This window comes from Anser anser (assembly GCF_964211835.1).
Source record: "Anser anser genome assembly, chromosome: 1".
In the NCBI taxonomy this organism is placed as follows: Eukaryota; Metazoa; Chordata; class Aves; order Anseriformes; family Anatidae; genus Anser; species Anser anser.
In genome coordinates this window covers 97,258,911-97,275,809 of record NC_139720.1, presented here as the reverse complement: position 1 = coordinate 97,275,809, position 16,899 = coordinate 97,258,911, and the positions used below count along the sequence as shown (strand labels likewise).

The following is a 16,899-nucleotide window of genomic DNA, read 5'->3' as shown; positions in this document are numbered from 1 at the left end:
TTTGCACCAGGGAAGACATCCACAGATAATGTGATACAGCCATTGTAGTAAAATTCGAGGCAGATGATCATCACTGCACAAAAGTAGCATGGTCGGCACGCCTCGCAGTAGTAGCAGCCAAGCATGCTATGGCAACCAGCCAACCGATGACATTGGCTAGGAGCCAATTTGATTTATTTTTGGCAGCTTGACACTGTGTGCTACTGTGCCAGTCTTCAATCACAGAAACGATAAGAAATGACCTTTGAAAGCCAAGGGGACAACTTCTGGGAGAAGGGGATTGATGAAGCTGAAAGAGGATCTGTCCCCAGGCTGGCGGAGTACAGAAGTGGCAGATGTTTGGTAGCCCTCCCTCTTTCATGAATGACCAAACTATTGCAGCCATGCCAGCAACCACCAGTGCTGTGTTTGCTGGGGAAAGGCTGGAAGAAATGTTGAGGCATGTCTTTAAGCCTACAGAAGGAGTGAGTACCAAGAGAGAAACAGAGCGGCTTAAACAGATGAGAGGGAGTAACGGGATGAAGATAGGAAAAAAGAGAACTAAGGCTTTCTATTAGGAAATATTTCCTACTTGTGGGATCTTTAATTTGGTGATGATGCTCTTCTATGGAAGATGCTTTGAAGCGAAAGCAGCTTCTTAGTATTCTGACCATTGTACTGTAGAGTGTATTTTAGAACACAGCCCAGCATCCTCAAAAAGACGGACAAGAAGACCTATTTAATCTTTCTTCATTTCCTTCTTGCATGGCTCAGGGGGCACTTACCCAGCTGTTCGAGTTTGTGACTGGAAGGCTGATATCATCCCTGAATTGGAATTCAGAAAAAAAAAAAAATCTATATTCATTAACATTTTAAAGAGAATATCAGTTTAACTGTGGCCACACACCTTCCATGTTTGCTTTCTGCAAACATTTGTAAGCTTGAGTATTACTGCATGCATATTGAATGAGTCTGAACAGATGCACATACTAGCCTTGAACGGTCAAATAATCACTAAAAGCTCATTTTTTAATATATATTTGATTGTAGATTTTATAACTTATTCCATTGGCTAGATATTTACATAAGTAGCAGTATCATGTGCAAATGTGTATTAAATTGTAATGTTCCCACTTCGAGTGATGCTAAGGCCAACAAGACTATGGGGAAGATAGCTGCAAATAACTCAGAATACTGAATAGAAATAAACCATTCTTTGATTACCAATGATTGAAAACAGGTAAAATTAAGCAAATGAAATAGTCTGCTACTATAAATTTCCTATCTCCAACCATTAAAGCAGATTAATCTGAATAAAAATAGGATATTAATGCAAAACAGAATCACTATTCCTGTTTAGGAATAAGGCATTGCAGATCTTAAATAAGAGTTAATTTGCACTCATTATTCTGTGTACACAGAGCCCCAAAACACTGATTCGCTCTGTCCTATTTTTACCATTGATGTTTATACCTTTGCCCATGTATAAAAACAAGTACAGCATGCAGCATACCAGATTGGATTTCTCAAATCACATAACATTTATTTTGCCACTCAACTCATCACATAAAGTGAAAACAAAGAACTAGAGACCTGGATCACAAAAAGCCAACATGGCAGATGCAAGTTCAAGGCTTATCTCTAGAAACAGTTCAGGTGAAAGGAAGAAAAACAAGCATCTCTTTGTTATTACGTTCATTCAGCTTAGAGTCAAACCCTTCAGGACAGCTCCCCTTGTCCACACATTAAATCACAATTGTTTTGCATGAGCTCCTTTCTCGGTGCTTATCGGTAGTTTTAGATAAGTTCTTCCTTATCTTTCCACTTTGCAGAGTGGGTACAGAGTTACCTGAAGCCCTAAGCTACCTATGAAGACGGAAGTCTAATTAAAGTGCAGGAATTGTAATTTGTGACCAAAAAAAAGTAGCGGACCAAATGAAATGCAAAGAAACATTGGTAAATGTAAGATTGGATGTAGGGGCTCTATAGCATTTATATAAGGCTGTTTATGAACTTCAAGGCAATAAACCACATTTGTTCCTCAATGAGCTAATGAATGCAGAATGCCTTCTACAACTGAGTGTCTCATGAATGTGGAGGCCAGTTATGCTTGGCACTTCCTCTTGATTGGGTTTCACATGGTGCCTACTTCTGATGTAAACTTTCTTTTATTTATCTTTCTTTGATAATGTAAGGAAGGTAAGGAACAAGAGCAAAAGCATCCCCAGGCCTTTGACATATTTTCTACCAGTCTCAGTATTGTAATTCAAAAACAGCTCTTCTTTATGGTTTGTAAACACTATGCCACTGTCAAAAATGCTCACTTTTGCCTCTCAAAACTTTCACTTCTTCCCAGGGGAACTAGTTAAACAGACTTGCAGCTTGGTCAGGAGCAAAGAATTGAAAATACCTCCTAGAGCGATCGTTTGTATTCAACTCTCTCTTCTGTCCTCATTCACAGAGCTGTCAGGGCCTTTAAGCTTCCCTTTCCCTACCTGATCCCATTATCATGTGGGTCTAACCCAGCTGACACATGTCTAAAAGATTCATGCAAGTGATATGCATGGCTGTCATAGGCTGGTCTGAGTAGAGAGGCTAAAAGTAGTACTGGTTTGGATGAAAGTGATGCTGATAATATGTTCCTTATGAGGATGGAGTTGTACCAACAATCTCACCCATTCACAGGCAGATGAGAAAAAGACCCTGTTGGCTCCTTCTTTACCATCCCACCAGGAAGGATGAATGGCCGCCTGCAGTATGAGAGGGCTTTTACCTTGTGAGATTTCCAGCTCTAGCTGGCAGTCTCCAGTGAGCTGATATCAGCTTGGGCTGTTTTGTTACCCCACTGGAGCTGTGTGTTGGTGTGACTTAGGAAGTTCACCTCCCTTTTTAGTGTATGCAGAGCCTGGGAGCTCTCCAGGCTCCTCCAAGCCCCACAGTTGACTGGCTCCACAAAAAAAAGGCCTAAATGGCACCTCCACCTAGAGGAGCAAGAGCCTCAAGAAGAGATGCAGTTTTTCCAAAAGCTGCTGGGAAGCAGAGGAAAGGGTGTTAAGCAAGAGCATGCACATCCCCTGCCCCTAAAATGGATTCCCTTCTTAACCCTCATTCTGATTCCTCTGCTGACCCTTGTTGGCCAGCCTCAGATGCATCCCCAAGATACCTAGGGAGGCATCCATTTCTGGAGAGGCCCACTCCCTGCCGAGGCATTCACTCACCTGTCTTCTCTTCGGTTTGGCTGCTCTCCACTGTCTCCATTTGGGGTTGCGCTGTTGCCTTGGCAGTAGCATCCTCTGCGGCAGGGGTGGTGGTGGCAGTGGTGTCAGCAGCAGGCACGTCGGCTTGTTTAGGCTCCTCTTTGTCTTGGGCTTCGTCAGCCTTCAAGGACGGCGAGTTATCAGTGGAAGCTTTAGTGGCACTTTCCGTTTCGGCGGCGGCGGCAGCAGCAGACTTTTCCTCCGAGGAGGCAGCAGGAGTGGCAGCCTGTGGGGCTGGCTGCTCTGAGCCCGTGTCAGCGGCTCCGTCTCCTTTTTTCTCCTCCGCTGGCGCGCTGCTGTCTTTGCTGGCCTCCTCCAGCTGGGCACTGTCAGCGGCAGCAGCCTCTGTGGCAGCGGGAGCCTCGCTCTCTTTGTTCTCGGCCGCTCCACCAGCAGGGCCTTCGTCCTTCTTGTCGGCGGCCTCGCTCTCAGATGCCGGGGCATCCCCCTTCTTCTCTCCCTTGAGCTTTTTCCTTGTTATGTGTCCGCGGAAGCTGGCCTGGATTTTGGTGGCTGCCTTATGAGCTTTATCTTCTGGTTTGATGCCATCTTGCTCAATCTTTTGGTCCCCATCCTCATTTTTTTCAACCTTGGAGAAAGAACAAGGGAGGAAGGCAGAGGAGAAAACAGGTAGATAAGTTAAGACTTCTTCTGGTGTAGCCCAGGCTCTCGTTTAATTTGGAGTGTCCCACCTTCCCCTCCTCCTAACAGGTGACAAGTTTTGAAGCAGCCTTTCGATTTGGCAAGGCTTTGAAGCCAGGTGGCTCTAATTTCATCCTAGGGCTGAACAGACACAGGGCTTTTGTAACAGGAATTTAAAGCACCTCATCATCTCTGTCAGCAACACTGAGAGCACCTTGGCTGTGTGGAAAGGCTTGCACCAGCTGGGTTGTCACTATTGCCATGATTTATTTTCCCATCCATTTTGAAATTTACCAGTCTTTTTCCCCTAGTCATTTTCAAAACACTCTCCAAGGGCAAATTTCACCGTCTTTCCAAATCCACCTATGCCTTCAAGTCTTTGTTCCCTTTTAATGATACCTTGTTTCACAGGTGTGTGACTCTAATGACACCAAGTGCTTTGTGCTTTATAGCTTTTTGGTTCAGGATTGCCTGTAGAGAATAGTACTGCTACCCACCCTAGGCAGATGCATGCTGCCAGACACACACACATACACGCCTCACAAATGCCCTGTCTGCAAGCACTTCAAGCACTTTTTCTCTGCTCCCCACTCATGGTTTCAATGAAGGAGTAGTAGGCAGATAGATATCAGTATTTCCCATTCCAGCAGATGATTATTATTTCTCTATTGGGTGGAATTCAGCCTTACAACACAGAACAGACATTCCCCATGTTTTTTAGACTTAAGACATGCATTAAAGTCCTAAATGGGACCAAAACAGAGCCTGTGCTTCATGCTGTCTGCTGCAGACAGATAATGCTCCGCTTGCAAACTCCCACTGAAAGTACAGGACATCTCATGCTTCAGCCCAGTAATTTAGCAGCTCTTGGGCAAGTAGCAGCTCAGCTGCATATTGATGAAAGGACACCGTTCTATTAATATTCCCAATGGGAAGCATTCAAAAGAGCCACTCTGAAGCAGAGGCACTGGCCTCTTTGCTGTCTGCACCTGGTTTCCAGCGCTGGCTCAGGTCACAAAAGAAAGAAAACGAGCTGGCTGAGAAAGATAGCAAGCATTTTTTCTTGTGTGGGAAGAGGAAACCGCTCCTTAGGCCACTGCAACTGAGAGATGCCATATGGGGAAAGGCCCGGGACCAGAAGAGCAGAGAGAAGACATAGTCTATCAACACACTTATAAAGAGTGCAGCAGGAATAAGGGAGAAGGAGATGCTGCATTATGCACACATGGCACTGGAAATGCCCTGCATGTGAAGAGGGTGGCCGCTGATGGGACAAACTGGCAGCAGTCACTGGGAAACAGACTGGAGGCGGTCGTTCCCCCTGCAGGGTGCAAGCACCGATGTGAGACAGGGTCAGTCACCCACGTGTGGGCAAAGCCATGCCAGTGAGCCAAACGCGTGGCCGCCAGCATGCCAGAGGTGGTACCCACCATATCCAGTTGGGGCCACCGGTTGGGACAGGGTCCCCTGCCCTGGCACTGGTGCCCAGGCAGGATCATTCCCCAGGTAAACAGGGATGATCTTAAGTGGGTACAGTGACCAAAGAACGAGCAACCCCAAATCATGAAAGAAAAGAGCTGCTCCACACATCTGAGGATGGTCTGAACACTCTAGGACGTAAACCTGGCAGCAAAATTAGTTATCAGCATGTTTATGTAGGGGGTGAATGAAAGAGCCTATGAATAAATGCGCAACTGATATTAATGCACACAATTTGGCATAAGAGGTTATGTTCCTGCTGGCACCTGGGAACAAAATGGTGGCTGTAGCTGTCAGAGGGGCAGAGCTGAGCAGTTACAGCTGCGCTTCCCCAAGACCACTAAGTGGTGTGGTCTGGAAAGTGGGCTTTTGTGTTCATGGCAGCTCATCAGGCAGCAGGGGATGGTTATGTGTAAGGACGACACATGTTGTAACCATTTACGTGTGTCTTTTGCTTGTATAGCTAATGTTGCACCGTGTTATTCAGCATCTGGGGGAAGCTCTTCAACCTCATTTCAGCACAAGGGGATGAAAGCAAATCCAAAGTAGCTTTAAACTAGCAGGTTTGGGGAAGAGCTGTGATCCAGACAAGTTATGCAAAGTCCTGCACAGGTTCATCTACCCTGCTCCTTAGGCAAGTTTTGCAGTTCGCACTAAGTCCTGAATCACTGTGGCAACATTATGGACTAGCCTGTTTATGGAGAGCTTGAATATGTCTGCATTACACTGAAGCCACAGCAATATGGGCATGGACTAGGTATTTCATTCTAGCATCAGGTAACACTTGGATGCCCTAGCTTTGACTCTCTTTCACTAAGGTCTGTGGCCAATTTCAAACAGCGGCAGGAGTGGGAGGCTGGAAAGATACCTACAAGACACTAGAAGTCCAGTACTATATATCTGATTCCTCCAAAACCACTAGTGATCATGACAAAATTGTTAATCTTGGAACAAAAGATGAAACCAAAAGATGAAGGGAGAGTTCTCTTGCCACTAGCCTTGCTGCTCTCACATCTCAGGTACCTTCTGAACCAACCAGGACAGCTCTGATGAAATGTGACCTGTTGCATGCATTGGTGACTTCTTCCCCTGGAGTTACCCTGTTATCTGGGCATTGTAACCCTGCAAGGTCTTCTCTCCTTCCTGCTGCTAGCAGGAGCAGGAACCAGGGGAACCATAGGGTGGGCTCTCCTCCTCTTCTGACACATGACATCCTGGAGAGCTGTGACTCTGCTGCCCTGCAGGGCTCACCTTTACCTGGCAGGGTAAGGAGAGCGCTTTTTCTCTCCAAGGATGTCAGAATGAAAGCTCTCACCCACACCTACTGCATTACAGAGCTAAAAGGCTCTCTTGCTATTCTGATGACATCATTGTCCTCTTATCCCAGTTGGGATGACATCAAGTTTGAGTCCTTGCCAGATCGCAAGGTTCACGGTTGCAAAATATATTTCCAATGGGGCACTTTCAGCATCAATTCAGATATAAAAGATAAGGAATACGAGGCTGGGGCAGAGATGGGGTTTAAGGTCATGAATGACAGAAATGTACTAACAGTGTGTCTGTGCCAGCTTGGATGGCTCTTAGTGGACCTCAGGAATCCCATTTCTATTCAGGTTTTCCCCACTGAAGCACCCTGAGCATTTGAAATGACTTATTTTCAGGCTACTGGCCTGCAGCTACTTCTGGGGTAGGACACGATATCTATCTGGTATGTATGTCATGTTGTGTAACAATGGGTTGGGTGAGAAACAGATTGTTCAGAGGGAATCTTCTGTTCTCACAGAAAGAGACAAGGGCTCTTCATCTGTGGATTATGCACACAACAGATAAACCTTAATTAAGGAAGCTGCTCAGAAATAACCTGTATACAATGAAGCTCCTGGAAAGCAATTTATCTTCCTTGGAAAGCTAAAAGGGTGAGTCAGCCTTGCCAGGATGTATTCAAAAGCATCACAGTGGAAAACAAGAAATCTCTCTGTCTTATCTATCTGCCATGCGTGTATGACAACTTGGTCATAGTATTGTGACTTCTGGTATAAAAGTGGCTATTATTATTCATGTTTGTACAGAATATAGAGCCCCCAGCCAAAAATCAGATCCGGTAAGGATAAGTTTCATATATTGTTATTTGATCACAAACCCCTTTCATCTACACATTTATGTGTAAAGGAAACTCACACTAGTACTTAATATTGAAATATTCATGATTTTTTAAGTGTGCCTGCAATGTATTCTCATTCTGCATGGAGAAAATGTCCTGTTTCTTTTAGTGTGAAACAAATCATAGATCTTTCAGTGGTAGGACTTGAATACACTGAGGCTGGATGATACATAGCTATATGAATGTAATAAGGGATATACATAGTCAAACACATCCTTTTTCATTTGGACTTCTCCGCATACCCACTGAAGCCAATGGGGAAAGCTTCGCCCTCATGAAATGCACTGCTACGCTTTTATGTCGCTATCTACACAGCCCACATCATCTTTCCGATCTGAGAGGGATGATCCTCTCACCGTCTCCATCTGCTTGTCTGCCACACCTCCAGGTTTCTAGGACATCCCTTCCCAGGCAGACTGTTCCTGCGAGTGAGACTTTCCTTGCTGTCACATAGCTCAGATTAGGAGATGAGAAATGAATGTGGAGGACACAGATAGGGAAGAGGTTAGTTCTTAGGTAACAGGAATGTGGAAATTGCATTGACCCATGGCCCCAAGATTTCTAATTTGGCCACCTTACTACCTTCCATCTCCAAAAGCAAAGCTTACAGAGGCATCAAAACATGACAAAGAGTGAAGAAGGCATTGCTTTAACCTCTAGGCCCATCTAAACACCCCACATGCTGGTATGGCAAGAAAGGTGAAATGGAGAAATCAGATGTTTTCCACATCAGTGTATTTACAGCCACACATAGGCAAAGCAAGAAAGGAGGAAACTGTGTTTCTGTCTTTGCTTGCCATTTATCCATTTCTCTCTTGTGGTGCACCTCATGGCCTGGCATCAGAGGGGCTGATTTGTGTTTGAGAAGAGCAGATAGAGCAATGAACTGTAACCACAGAGGAAGGACAGAAAAACAATCATGTAGCTCTGTGTTTTGGATGATGGGTTGGAGAGAGACCCTCATATTAAGAAAAAAATGACATTTCCGTGACACCTGCACTAAGGTGTGTGTGGAAACCTTTCCTTCCGCTGACTAGGTAAAGTAGTGCTGAATCAACTAACCACCCGGGGTATCTGTGGGGTTAAGGTACATCTCAAACCATGCTCTAATCTTGGCTAGAACACAACGTATGTTTGACTGATGTCATTCAAGGTCACTTGGGCCCAGACTCACAACGAAATTTAGGCACCTGATTCTCACTGATTTCACAAGACTGAGTCACCTCAAAGCTTTTGTGGGCTTGGCTCAGTGACCTGATTTGTCTCAGAGACAGCATTTAAGGAGCAAAATGCATTACTAAAAAAGACCAGCTGTCTTCCCAGAAGGAGTGAAGCATGGACGCATGAGAGAGAAAAGACTTTCACGCCTTGTGAAGTGAGGAAGCAATTTAGCACAGAGAACAGCTTTTTTTAACCCAGTTAAATGGTGTGAAGACACCTGGCTAGAGGATGGCACCTCTCAGTACAACCTGTCTGCGAGGTGAGGAAACAAACAGAGTTCCTTTTTTTCCCAGGCTGGCTATGGTGATGGTGGGAAAAACACCCTTGAGAGAGAAAAGGTTAATTCATGTCTCCAAAGGCTTATGCAGGATGGTTCCCCAGTGTGTAACTAGCAGGGTATCAGCTCTCTAGTTTCAAATCCTCTAGCAATGATCAAGTTTCCATCCTTTTTTCTATGAGATCCTTTCACACGTGAAATTTCCCCTCTGTTTTACGGTACCTGGAATGGAACAGGCTAATGATGGTCAGGCAGGTGGGTGGATGTTATGCTTATGTGTATGAGAAGAGAGGTGGAAAATAACCTAAATTAGACCCATCTAGGTATTTTCAGTGTGCTTTCTCAATAAATCCATTACACATTCCTCACTTGTTTTTTGAATCTCTCTTGCATTTGTCACTCTGTCAAGCTGGTGGTGAACCACAGTGTCATCTACTACCTTGAAGCACTAACTACTCCAGTAGTTAAATGGAGAAAGGAATCAGTAATGCCTACGCTGCCTCTGCAGGCTGGGCCAGAGAAAGAAGAGCCTTGCACATGCAGCTGATGCAAAGTGGCTCATGTCCAGCACTTGCCTTGGGTCTCATCTGGGCTCTGTGTAGCATGCCTGTGGTCGTGGGGCACAGGATGTATCCACTCATCTTTCTGCTCAAAAACCCAGAGACAGGACTGAGTTACAGCCCACCAGAGTGGTGCTTTTACATCGTAGATGTCAAGGGCATGTGTTTACCCTGGGGTAAGGCCTAAGTGCGTGAAGACACTTGAGAGCACAAGGTCTGTGTGGACTGTACTGAAGGTCTTGTGTGCTTGGCATGATCAACATCCATGCTTCAGGATCAACAGATTTGCTTCAGGTTGGATTTTGGCACATACTGTGCTGTCAGCTGTGCCTGGTCTCCTTTTTGGAGGAAAATACCTGTTTTGCTCCAGAAGGAGACAGAGTAGATGTTCAGATCAAGGGGCTGAAGCCTGGGAATGAAGCAGGAAGGTGTCGAAGCAAACAGTGTAAATTCTCTTTTAAAATAGACCATGATGAAGAAATTCATCAAAAGGGTGAAAAAAATCATTTGAACTATGCTTTGGTTAGAAAAGCCCATTCATAGAAAATGAGATTTCTGCTGCAGATGTGCTTAGACAGACAAAAACTTGGATGTCACTGGACTATAGAGAAGTTTCATCCAGACTCAGACTGTGGTTTGGGTGGTCCCATTCTGGGTGGTTCTGGCAAGGATGGTTGCTGCTATGGGAATTATTTTAAAGTATCACCTTCACACTCTGAATCCCTGCATACTCTGCTGACCATGAACAGGCAATGAAATCCTGAATTATCTCCCTCCCTCCCCACCTTTTCTCTCTCGCTCTCTCTCTTCCTCTTTTCATGTTCAGTTTTAGCCTCCACAAAAATGTTTGGGGATTTGTTGTTGATCTCTGATGGCCCAGAGCGCCCGTCCCCCAGTGAGGGCTGGACACATTTCCTTCTGCTCTAGCCACAGCCAAGGGCCAGAGGGTAATTTACAGCTCCGAGTTGCTTCCCTGAGATTTCATGCAGGCAGCTGCCAAGCCTCCCCAGAGCCCAGGGTTACGCAGTGTCTCTGGAGCCACTTCCACATGAAGCAGCAGCTCTTACCCCATCCCCTCTGTGGGAACACAGGTCTGCACGCAGCTCCGGTGGTGGGAAATGTCCCTACTTCTCTCCAGCCTCAATAAATTGCAGGCAGAGATACTGCAAGCCCTTCCATTGCTGTTCTCTGGGGTTAATTTGACCTTTCCCGGGTTGCACCTCAGAATTGTGAGGCATTTTGTGCTGAGACCATCAGTCCATGAGCAGCTAGGCTGGGGCCCTATCACTAGTTCAGCCTACTGGTGCTCCCTGATGCTTTGTCCAGGGTTTTTGCAGCCAGCAGAGTAACCATGAAAGCCTCAGCCCCAGGACCATCCAGTCTCTAAACCTGCTTTTTAAACTGCCTGTTAGCCTTGAATTTCTTCTGGTACCTCCTGCTGGCAGCAACTAACCCTAATGCCATGAAATCACTCAACCTAGTGACGAGGGAGAGCAGAGCATCAAGTAGGTTCCTCCCTGCTTGATGATAACCATGGGGCTGTATTCTTTCCTTTTTTATTATTATTATTTTAATTTATTTCATTGGGAATGAGGGCAATTATCTTCTAAGAAAGCACTTATAGGTTTGTTAAAGTCAGGCAAACATCTCCAGCAACTAGGGAAAACAAAGTGCAGATTAATTCCCAGTGGCTTGGGAAACTGCTTGCAGGGTGGGCTCTGCTCTTGCAGCAGTGACCTCCCCTCCCAGCACAGCCCCAGGCCTTGCCACTCTGCAGGTGAGCAGGGACGGGGAGGTGTGGGGATGAAACCCTAAGTGCATAGAGGAGGCTCTGCAAAGACTGGTCTGGTAAGGGGGAAGGTTGGAGGAGTGAGATGGCAGAGCTCAAGGCAGAGATGGAAAGGAATGAGATTGGAGGAGTAGGAACAACACAGGAACCAAATGAGGAGAAAAGGAAAGGCAGGGAAGAGGTAAAAGCTAGCCAAAGCCAAGCCACTGAATGAAGAGAGGAAAATAAGTAACAGGCACACTGAGAGGGGTGCAGTAAAGAGGAAGGGGGAGTGCAGGTGAGATGGAGAAAAAAAATCACTGATCCACATCCTAAGGCCATGACAGTGAGAAATACCCAGAGAAAATGGGCAGCTAAATAGCTGAGCAGGGTCTCCTGGAGCAGATCGGCATGACTGTCTGTGCCACAGCGGAAAGAAGTGCTGGTAGTGCTTTCTCTGGCACGTGCCACCTTGCTGCACAGCCCTGGCTGTCACTTCCATGGCACTGGGCTAGCAGTGGTCCTGGGGACCCTCCACGGGCTTCTCTCCAGGAGCAGCCAGGTTATTCCTGCGAGCAACAGTGCCCTGTTGGGGAGCTGGCCCTGTCCATAAGCAGAGTGATTGGGTTGATGTCTGACAGACCTGGACAGAGACTCTCCTGCTCCCTCCCCTTCCTGGACAGCGGAGGATGGAAATGAGATGGAGCAGCATCTTTACAGTGGCAGGGAGATACAGGAGAGGAAATCCGGGTGAGGAGTGAAGGGTGTTCAGGTCCCAGGTCCTTCACTCATAGCTCTGTGTCACCCTACTTGAAAAGCACAGAGGGCAATGCTTACTCTGCTCTTGAAATCTGATGTTTTGCTGCGGTGTTGCAGGGGAGGCAAGGTGATCTCATGAATATCCTGTTCATTCAGTACAGACCACCCTATCAACCATGCTCGTGTCGACCAACGTTTCCTTAGGAAAATGCTGGTGGCTGTGCAACAGCCTCCACTGCCTTCCCATGCTGCTCCACGCTGAACCGCCCTACAATGAAATTGTATTTCAACCAGACCTTGCATCCCTCACCACTTTACACCTAGCACCTGCACAAAGCAGGAAAGGTCTCTCTCCTCCTGGACTGCAGTTACTGCTAGGTGAAAGCCTGCAGCTGCTACCTGTGCCCACAGCCACAAACAGCAGATTAACTTGGGGCTGGGCGGACAGGGGTGCCGCACCTCACTGAAGTTACAGGGTGACCTGAAGAAGTCACAACCAGGATTCTTGATCAAGATCTGGCAAGGACAGTAAAGTTAGAGTTGCCTTCTTGCTCTTCATTATTCTCCCCGGTCAGACCTTCATCATTTGTTTTTCCATCCTCCTGAAAGAGAGCCTAACCCACAGCACCACCTTCAGCCAACAGCTTCCCCTCTCCCCAGGGAGCAGAGAACAACCTTTCAAACCACCAGAGCTGCTTGCAGCACAACCAAGCAACCAGGCTTGCAGGTCTCCTACATAACTTGACAAACCAGCTCTAAAATGGCTCAGCCTAAAATACCTCACTCATAATCTCTTAAGCTTTTTTTCTTTTCCAGATAGACCAATCCCACACACTCACTGCAGAGCTGAACCATGTGTATCAGGATCGTGTATCCTCAGAGATCCCCAAAGAGAATGAATCCATAGTAAAGACTGCTGCCCATTGGTATAGACTCCATCTCCTTACAGGGGCAGCTTTTTTTTTTTTCCTCAGCTTCTGGTTCTGAAGAGTTCAATGGGTCTCGGTGGCCCTGCCTCTCCTTCCCAGCCAGGACTGGCTCTGCCGGCTCAGCTTCTTGCTCTGTGGTGTTGCCTGACCTTGCCAACACCAGCCCTGGCACCACTAGGACTGGGGTCAGCCTTGTTGCTGAAGGCAGAGAATGACAGCTTTGAGCTCTGGCTCTGATCTTCACAGCAGCTCAGTTCAGTGATTTGTGTTGTGGCTCTTTGTGCCCATCTGGGCTTGCCTGACCCAGAGATTGCCATCAGGCATATGGATTTACTTTTGCCTCTGGCTTGCCCTGGCCTTTCCCTCTACCCACCCTCACTTCAGCGGTACCACTGGTGCTGATGGTGGCCCCACAGATGATCTGCAGGGCACGAAACAGGGCTCTCATGACATCACGCGTATGGACTCACTACAAGCAATGGGCAAGACATGGTCACCTCTTATAGATCTGAATTTTTCACAGCAGCAGCATGTCTTGGATGTCAGAGACCTTACAGAAAACTTTCTGTGAAATTACTCTTGGCCTACTTTTTTTTTTTTCCCCTTCCTTGTATGTGTTTAATGTGCAAGCAGAGGCAGAGAAAGGAGAGAGGTCCCCTATCTCCTTCATTCTTAATCTCACCTTTGTTAAGTTAAATTACCCTTGAGATATCACATAGAGGAATAGGTCCGTGGGCCCACTATGAGCTCTGGGATACTGCTGGCACAGCAAACCGTGAGAAAACCTAGGCCTTATCTCTCTGTTCCTCCTATCCTGAAGTTTCTACAGCTTATTAACAAACAATTGCACTGAGATCTTACTGGAATTTCAAGGCCAAATGCAATGTTGGATGGTTAAAGTGGGGGCGTAATTCCATTGATTTCAACATCATTTTCACCAGGGGTAATTTTCACAAGACCTCTGTGGTCTGCTGCTCCAAGCGACTGGGGAGAGAGGACATTGTTATGTTCCAAAAGGACTCTGAATCTAATTGAATTAGCATTCCTAGTGTTGCAAGAGTCTCAAATGCATGGTGTTGTAGCAAGACAAAGGATTGTGCAATATTTAAGCTGTGCTCTTATCTATTCCCTCCTGACAGTGCAGGATAAGAACATCCTGAAAGGAGGCAAGAGTGTCTGTCAGAACCTGAAAAGGTCTCCAGGGGGTGCCTGTATGACACAGCTCAAGAACCTGGGCTTGTCTGTCTGAGACCACGCACCGTTTGTGCTGCTTCGGTGTGTTCCAGGGGGCGTAAAGCTGATGAACCAAGCCCATGATTGCAGCTGTCACTGCTGAGTGGCAGAGCGCCCAAGGCTTAATGCTGTGCCTTACCCCTCTCCCATCCTTCAGGTAGGACTGTCACCAGAGCACAGGCACGGCTTTGATTGGAATGATCCTTTGGGGCCACAGGCAGCTGAACGTGAGGCTGAGCAGCCTCAGGGCTTAATCACTTATTCTAGAGACTGGCACTGAGCTATGGGAAATGCGCATGTGGCTTCAAGCCATTTTGTTTCCTACTTTGCTTCTCTGCTGTATACAACTCTACTGAAAAACGGGAAGGGGGGATGCAAGCCTGCAGTGCATGCTGAGATAGACCCTTTGTGGACACTGCTAAGTTAGTGCTATAAAAACCTCCAGCCAAAAGGAACATTTTGAATAGATGTGAATAGATGTTGAAAAAAAAAAAAAAAAGCCTGAAGTGTTTGGAATCACCTCTCCTAAGGGCTAGTATATCACAGACACATGTAATTGTCACTCAGAGGTTCCTCTAAGCTTCCTGCTGTAGGTGAGCTCTTTTGTCTTTCCAGTTTTTCACTGCCTGGGCATTTCATCTTTAAGTTGTTATTATAAAAGGGATTCAAACAGCCTTACACATCTTGGTCCTAAAGTCTTCTGGCTTTTTTCCATTCTTCAGTCAGGAAGCATGGCAGGAGCCTCGATGCACCGTGCATGGCAATGTGTTTTCCCCAGGCACCCAGTTTAGATCACTTTATCTGGTGCATCTGTAATGCAACCTTACTGTACATCCAGGCACCCCTGGAGCTCTCCCTGTGGAAAGCTTTACTCAGCAGCCCACCTGGCAGAGGTGCTGAGGGAAAAGGAGACCCTTCGAGAAAACAAGGAGATGGCTGGGCAGGCAGAGTGCACAGAGCTCCCTCCACTTCTTTCTGTTCTGCTGCAGATGTGATATAGAAAGTGAGCTGTCATCCTGAGAAGAACCTGTGGAATAGCACCTTCTTCCCTCATGGTCCAGCGCAAAGACAGACAGAAAGCACTGGGATGCATGCATGGACAGTCTAACATCAGAAAAGTGTGTAGTGTTTCATCTTCTGCCAGGAAGGACCAGTTCACACCACACAGCTTTGTCACAGAGTGAGGAGCAAATCATTAGAAAGCCCTGATGGCCAGCTGGATCCTCTCCAGGGTCCTCTCAGCCCTCCCTGTGCACTGCAGCAGGACCGATTTTCTTCATATTTAACCAACCCTGCAAGAGCAGTGCTTCTTATCAGTCTTTGGGCATTTCCCCCAAAGATCATTCTCTGGGTTTCTCTGACAGCTTATTCCCTTGGTGAACTAAATTCCTTTCCAGAGTTTCAGTCAGCCCCCTGCTTCTTGTCTATGTTGAGAACAGCTTGTTTCTGCTTTCTTAGTAACACTCCTTTGTATGTCGATAGCTCTCACCTTTCATACCATCCTTCTTTACCAGGCCATTCTTCCTAGCTCTCTTAACTCCTAATCAGAGTTCTTACTTTGGTTACTGAATTCACATTTTCTCTACTGAGAAATGACTAAAATGTCTCCCCGGCTTTAATGAATAATGAAACACTATACTCACAAAAATAATAATTAGCGACGTAGCTAAAAATAAATCAGTGTGTGGATCAGACTCCCAAAGGCAGTAGAAAAAGCTGCAGCCATGAACATAGATGGTGACGAAAATAGCTAAGCACTCAGTGAAAAAAAAGGCAAAATAAAAAAGTTTAGGGGAACTTATGAATGGCTGAGTATCCTATAGATAGATAGCAAGCCATGCTGACTGTTAAACACAGTCCTGACTGCTCTGTTTCCCGTCAGCCTCCCCCAGATGCTATTCAGCACATTTAGAAGTTTTCTGAGGATGTCAAGAGGTTGGATAGCTGAAGCAGGCTAGGACAAATAAGACGGAGTGGAAGGAAGCCAACCACTTTTCAGAGGTTCTCAGAGAGTTTCCATCCGGGCTCCTATTGTACTAATAGTGAGCTTCCAGATGAAGGGAGAGGTGCCCACTGTGAGAAGAGCCAAATGTATGAGGATTTACGATGATGACAATAATTATTATTTCTACATCCTTGGGATATATCTCCCTTGTGGTGCTGGGAAAGGAAGCCATGAAACAAGCAACAGGAGACAAGACAATGGGAGTGTGTTGAACTCAAGAAAGTGCACAGGCAGCACATGCTGGTTCACAGAGGAAAAAGAATTCAGATACTATAGGGACCAGCTTGCTCTCTCCTAGCACCATACAAAATATAGAGCCATTGCTTAGCAGAAAGACGTAATTCCTGCTTCTTCAGGGAATTGCAAGACAAAGCTGGTTCTTGCCAGCCCAATTTATTGACCCATAAACAATCACACTTAGTCCTTCCTAAATTGGAGTTAGGCAAATTGTAGGTCTGCTCAAACGAAGCAAAGATAACGGTTTGCAAATGTCTGTGTCATGTGGCCAGGTTACGGCACCATTATATTCCACTTTTCAGATGAACTTTTGCCTCAGCCATGAAAATAGTCACAAATCCCACAAATTCTGTTACAGGGAGTGATTACCTATTCAGCTCTGGAATGCGGCT

At 46.2% G+C, this 16,899-nt stretch overlaps 2 protein-coding genes across 4 annotated transcripts in view; one reads left to right on the top strand and one right to left on the bottom strand.

The window, feature by feature from the left end:
• LOC310892227 (uncharacterized protein) overlaps positions 1 to 16,899 on the top strand; it is a 111,599-nt gene that overhangs the window by 18,866 nt on the left and 75,834 nt on the right. The gene's annotated exons all lie outside the window — the stretch shown is intronic.
• Positions 1 to 16,899, bottom strand: part of GAP43 (growth associated protein 43) — a 55,191-nt gene that overhangs the window by 19,659 nt on the left and 18,633 nt on the right. Inside the window, exon 2 of the mRNA XM_083819689.1 lies at positions 3,198 to 3,825. Coding sequence (XP_083675815.1) covers positions 3,198 to 3,825 — 628 coding nt within the window. The remainder of the gene's footprint in view (positions 1 to 3,197; positions 3,826 to 16,899) is intronic.